Source organism: Gadus chalcogrammus, chromosome 18 (assembly GCF_026213295.1).
Source record: "Gadus chalcogrammus isolate NIFS_2021 chromosome 18, NIFS_Gcha_1.0, whole genome shotgun sequence".
In the NCBI taxonomy this organism is placed as follows: Eukaryota; Metazoa; Chordata; class Actinopteri; order Gadiformes; family Gadidae; genus Gadus; species Gadus chalcogrammus.
This window is the reverse complement of record NC_079429.1, coordinates 12,856,748-12,863,186: the sequence shown is the minus strand read 5'-3', so window position 1 is coordinate 12,863,186 and position 6,439 is coordinate 12,856,748. Positions and strand designations below refer to the sequence as shown.

General features: G+C 47.1%; 1 protein-coding gene across 1 annotated transcript in view; it reads right to left on the bottom strand.

The window, feature by feature from the left end:
* Positions 1 to 492: 492 nt before the first annotated feature.
* itga3b (integrin, alpha 3b) overlaps positions 493 to 6,439 on the bottom strand; it is a 29,380-nt gene continuing 23,433 nt past the window's right edge. The window contains exons 20-25 of the mRNA XM_056576724.1: positions 5,646 to 5,828; positions 2,813 to 2,944; positions 2,078 to 2,191; positions 1,729 to 1,827; positions 1,482 to 1,607; positions 493 to 617 (exon numbers count right to left, since the gene is read on the bottom strand). Of these exons, the coding sequence (XP_056432699.1) occupies positions 507 to 617; positions 1,482 to 1,607; positions 1,729 to 1,827; positions 2,078 to 2,191; positions 2,813 to 2,944; positions 5,646 to 5,828 (765 nt within the window). The 3' untranslated portion in view covers positions 493 to 506. The remainder of the gene's footprint in view (positions 618 to 1,481; positions 1,608 to 1,728; positions 1,828 to 2,077; positions 2,192 to 2,812; positions 2,945 to 5,645; positions 5,829 to 6,439) is intronic.

Sequence of the window (6,439 nt, the reverse complement as noted above, 5' to 3'; positions counted from 1 at the left end):
CAGAAGAAGGAAACAGGGAGAAAGAGAGGGACTGTTAGACAGACGGAGAAAGAGAGGGCTGTTAGGGAAACATCCGGAGAGTTCCACACAGGGAGAGGGGTAGAAGCGGCCGAAACGTTACAGATTCAGAAAGCTAGGAGGGGGCCAGGAGTGAGTTAGAAAAGGAGACGATTGGAATAGGCGTACGAGGCAGGAGAAGTTCTGGAAGGAACAGGATTAGTCAAAGAAGAGAAAAAGTTGTCAGGGGGAATCTTTAGACGAACAAAGCGGGCCTGTCCCCCGAAGAAATACAGTATGTCCCCAAACAGACTTCAACCATCCAAAGTAACGGGGCGAAGCAGAAGCTGAGGAGCTCCAATACCAAGGGACGCCAAGTGGTGTGCCAGCACCACCACCCCCCCCCCCCCCCCCCCCCCCCCCCACCCGCCCCCCCCCCCCCAACTCCCCCTCCCACCACCCCCACCATCATGGAGGCTTTGAGTGGGGGTGGGGGTGGGGGGGGGGTCTCAGTAGTCTTCGGTCAGCTTCTCAGTCTCCGATGGCTGGATCTTCATCTCTGCTTTCTGGTCCTTGGCCTCGTACATCTGCCTCTGGTTGGCTCTCTTGAAGAAGCCACACTAGGGGGGAGGAGGGGAAGGGTGGTGGGGTGGGGTTGAGTGAAGACGTTAGAGGCCTAGTATGATGGCAGCTGCTGCTGCTGCTGCATAAGGGAGCGCTATACCCTTCAGTCTTTTGGGGAAAGACCCTGCCACCTGCTTATCCTTTAAATCAAGACTGCGAGAGACGTCCTTCCTAGAGCTCCGAGGAAAACCACACTGAGTCCTCCATCGCCCTAATGACCTACTTCCAACCATCATGCTTGGCCAAAAGCATGACGACATACTGATGAAGGCGGGGTCTGTGCTCGTGAATATGAAAGAGAGCTAGGTGCTAACTTGAGGGGGCTGAGAGTTGAGGAATTCGAATTCAGCCGTTGATCAAAGCTAATGTATTGATTGAGATACCCCGAGTCAATCTTGTTAAAAAAAACATTATGGGATGTCCTGGATGACTTTGGCCTCCCCGGCTGCCTCACCACCCCCGTCGTAAGTTACTTTCCAATATGTGGTTTGTTCCGCTTATAACAAAGATATTGACAATGGTTATGCATAAGTTATTGTCATCTGTAACATTGTTGTTGCTTTTGTTGTCATGGAAACATCTTGCCGATGGTTGTATTTGAACGCTAACGTTGGACACAGTGCATGGATATTCCGAAGTTTCCCGAATATAATATAATATAATATGGGTACATTGTTTAACATTAGTTAATGCAACTTAAATGTTAGCAAATGCATATTGCAGCATTAACTAATGCCAATTTATGGTTCATTCATGTAATCAAAGTAAAACCATCAAGTCATTAATGACTTCATTATTATTCCTGTTGAATAATCAAGTAGCCCACCACGCGGTGGGGTAAGTATGAACCGTATTCATACCTTCCACAGTAAGAGGCTGATGATTCCCAGAAGGACAACCCCGGCTCCAGCTGCCACCAGGAAGATCCAGAGGGGGATTTCATACGGGGCCTCCTCATCGAACACGGGGTCTATGTCCACCGAGAACTGAACGGGACATCAAGACACTGGTTATCGTCACCATGGGGTCTCCTCCTGTAACGGGCGTGATCGCCCACCGCGGGATGTGGTCGTGTTCACGTTGCCGGATGCGATCGCACACACTCACCTCGACGGTGGTGCTCTTCATCTTGATGGTGGTCTTGTCTGTGATCAGTTTGAGGGTGGCCTTTCCCTTCACCTTGACCCTGAGCACCTTGGAGTAGTCCTGAAGACACACACACACACACACACACACACACACACACACACACACACACACACACACCACACACACACACACACACACACACACACACACACACACACACACACACACACACACCGACTGTACGTCAAGGTTTTGTCTACCGCTAAGCCTCTCATTGGACACTGCTCTGCTTTGAGTATGTAAAACGACGGTGTTGAAAATCAAAAACAAAGAAACAGTGATTATTTCATGTGGTTTGACCCCTGACCTCTAGCAGGGTGCTGTTCCAGACACGGGAGCGGACGGTGACCTTGGCCTCGGTCTGCATGTCAACGAGGGGACAGGTGAAGGTGACGCACCGCGCCGTCCCCGTGGCACAGTCCTGCGTCACCGCAAACACACAGGAAGACGGCATGAGGAAGGAAGGCTAAGAAGGGATCATCGCCACACGAAATAAGAGAAAAAATACTCGATTTATAGAGCAGTTTACGTCACTTCTTTATGACCACTCCGTCGTTGAGTAGAATCTTTGAGTGGAAGCATAGATACATGCTAATGATGAGCAGGTTCAGGTTAAGGATACTTGAATGTCTGTTGTGAACATTGGGAATCAAACCCAGAACCCTTAAGCTTTTAGGACCTCATCCACTAGACTATCCTGCTGTCTATTTTGAGTAGTATCTGGAAATATGATCTATACATGACAATGAAAATGACACGCATGTGCGGTCGTATACATTTTTTTATCCTGTATATTTCTTAATATTCTTTGTCCTTATTTGCATCTTTACATGTATAAGATCTCCTCTTATTATTGTCTCTTGCCATAATAAATGTCGCCGTTCGGCGCACGAACCCCCCCCCCCCCCCCCCTTTTTTGGGTCCCACCGTGCCTACTATAAATAAAGCCCTTTGACTTTGACCACCGTCGTCATGACACCGTTCCACCACCAGGGTTGCCGGGTCACCGTACGCTAACGTGGGCCCGGGGCGCCTGCCTCACCAGGATCACGGTGTCTTTGCGTGGCGAGAACAGGGTGGCGACCGCCGGAGGCTCCGCGGAGGGGGTCCTGGGGTCGCCCAGCACCAGCGTCTGCCTCTTGCTCCTTTTGCGGCTGCTGCTCTCCTCCGTCAGCTGGGGAAGGAAGGATAGAAAGAGTAGTGGAGGTGGTGGTGGTGGGGGAGGAGAGAAGGCACAGAAGACGTTACATCACCGTGGCTTGTTGTAATAACTGGCTTTGATAAAGACATGACGGCTCCTGGCCCCCGAAATAGCCCCGCTCGTCCCCCTCAATTGTCTATAAGTACGACCGCAAACGTAGCATTTCTAATTCAGGCAGTGTGAGTAAGATTGGTGTCTGGCCGCACAGTAAAGGATTGTTTCTAAATATTACTTCTGCATGTGCGCGGGCGTCTGGCAGAGGAAAGGTTTTCACACTCTTGATCTTTAAAAGCAGGCAGTTTGGGGTTCATAACTACCGCAGAAGGGGAGCAGAGCCAAGAGGAGGGAGAAGGGGCGACACACTTTGACTGGTGACCAACAAGTCCAAGCTCTGCAAACTTTATGTTGGTTCAGTTTGTTTTATGGACTATTGTAGAGTGCTAACGCACGCACGCACGCACGCACGCACGCACGCACGCACGCACGCACGCACGCACGCACGCACGCACACACACACCAGTGGCGGCTGGTGGTTTTTAAAGTGAGGGAGGAAGGACTGCGCGCTTGGTTGCCATTGGCCTGCTTGCACTGTTGGTGTATGGTGGCATAAGAATGTGAGACTCAAGTTGTTTCAAAGTGTTTTGGTGAACTACAAATTAGCAGGGAGGGAGTTATGTGAATACAATTTATACAAAGCCACCAGTGGCATCACTGTAATTTGAGAAGGAAAGGATGCAAAGCATATTAGTCAAATCAGGCCTACTATTGATTTGTAAAAGTAAATGAAAAAATCTGGGCCTATCATTGGGCCTAGATCTCGACGGGTGTCAAGATCACGTTGGTGCTCACCAACGTGATCTTGACACTTGTCGTGGCGTTTGGTTGCCCTATCAAGATTTACCACATCAGTGAAACCATGAATAGCCCACGTTGGAGATTTGCTATTATTCATAAGCAAACAGGGCCAGCAATAAAGTCGATTGCTTGTAATGCTACCAGTAAGCCATGCGTACCTAGCAAACCATGTAGCACTCACAACACTGACGTTGCCATTACTTCTGGTCACCTTGATTTTGGAAGTGGTCTACCTCTTTCTTTGGTCGCTAACTTAGCACTGTAACTCAATGAATGGAATGCTTTTTTTAATAAGACGTTAACAATGTTAACGTCTTACTAAATGCACAATGTTTCCATTGTGCATTTAGGATCTCGCTATCGCAGATTTCACTTGCTCTGCGTCTCTTACTGAGCACCGCGGCAATGCAGACCGGGTTTGTTATCGACAGCGTTGCCAGATTGGGCAGATTTCCCGCCGAATGATAATTTTTCCAGCCTAACATGGTTAAAAGTAGCCCAATTGGGTGGGAAATCTGACCAATCTGGCAACACTGCTCAACATTCAGGGATCCTGCTTATTGGTTCATAGCGCAGACGGATAGATTTTGCGTGAATCAGACCCCTTAAGGTCCCACCCACTCAGAGGAGGACTTTCCTCCTCTCTCCCATTGAAACCCATGTTATCCACCGGCCGCCAGTACTTTCAGGGAAATGAATGGGAGTCAACGGTGGATGACGGAGGACGTTCCTCCCTGAAGTAATTGTCAATAGGCGATAGGGGGTGCTAATGTCCCTTTACCCAGGGAAACGAACATTATATATTCAAAGGCAATAAAGTAGTCATATTTAAGGGCATTAATTCATTACAATAGTCTGGGCATCTACATTTTTTATTCTCAACAATGTTAGGGAGGATCTTCCTCCCTCTCCTCAATAGAGAAGCCTCCACACACACACACACACACACACACACACACATCACACACACACACACACACACACACACACACACACACACACACACACACACACACACACACACACACACACACACACTACATATTGCCACTTTGAAATTATTACCAGCGTGGTTTTTTTAAAACATCACCAGATAAGTTGTGACTGTGTGAACTGGCCACCAGGACCTGTATGTGTGTGTGTCATTTTTCGGTGTGTGTGACAGTTCAACGCCCATCCTATCCTCTAGAGTGGGTGTGGGTCAGAGACACTGCTGCTGTCATAAACATTATAAGTTTTCAAGCTTTTATTTTTGGCGATTTTTGTTCCCTATTTATATCTATTTCACATAGCAATTAAAATGAACTTTTACAAGAACTCTTGAGGAATTTCGTCATTCGAGGGCAATTCAATTTCACCCTTGAATGATTCAGATATAACAATATATGTAATTATGTGTACAATAAAAGATAGATTTAAATAACATGAGCTTTATTTATCTCAGACAGGAAATTGTGTGTAGACCAAATGTTATTTAGGTTCTGACAAGTATTAGTAGTAGGAGCAGTACTGCTAGAATTTAAAGAATGAAATGGTCGAAATAGATTAACTTTAAGAGATACAACTTTCAGTTTCAGTATGCATGTTTTTAATGTAGGATAATGATTACAGGGAGGTTGAGTATGTTTGCGAATATTCCATTTGAAGGACTAGTGTACGCTTTCACTGGGTGTGTGTGAGTGAGTGAGTGAGTGAGTGAGTGAGTGAGTGAGTGAGTGAGTGAGTGAGTGATCGAGTGAGTGAGTGATCGAGTGAGTGAGTGAGTGAGTGAGTGAGTGAGTGAGTGAGTGAGTGAGTGAGTGAGTAAGTGTGCATTTACATTGAGCTTAAGGGGGTTGACGACATCTCCGGGAGGGAAGCAGTGTGTCTCTGACGCCCCGTTCATGTTGCTCACGATCTCGGTGAGGTACAGCAGCCACTTGCCGTTCTTCACCTCAATCGGCCATTCAAACTCAATGGCCAACGTCCCCATGGTGCCCACGCTCGGTCCCAGCACCTCCACCTAGTGGCCATGAGAGGTCAATGCATGTCATCAATACATCAATTGCATGTGATTAAATCTGCTGTATGATTTAAGAGCTATTATAAGAGAGTAATTTGCTAGCAAAAGCCTAGCCATATATTAGATATTAGTGTGGGAAATGCGCTGTGAGAATATCTGTTTAGACTTGATGAAGCCTGCCTCTATACAAGACATTTTCAATTTTGGACTAAGCCCGGCTAATTTCGGACCAACCATCTCTTCCCTGATAGGTTAAGGGAATCGAACTTGACTGTCAATCCAAGGTGCGTGAAATGCAACACTTCTCTATAGACCTCTGAAAAATAAGTCCCGCCTCTGAGGCTCCGGTTCCCTGGGTCCATTGTACAACTAATATTTTTTTTTCTGGCAGATACAAAGGATTAAATAACGAACTGGAGTGGGGAAGTTGAGGGAAAAATTCAGAGACATGGGCCATTGTAGGCAGCTCATCGAGCAATAACACACAACTCTTACTACTACTACTACTACTAGTAATACATTGTAGTGTAGTTAAGGGCATGCAATCCTGTGGTTTGGAACCACCCTGACCCTGAATAACCTCTAGGTATTCCTGCAGTACTACGGGACGC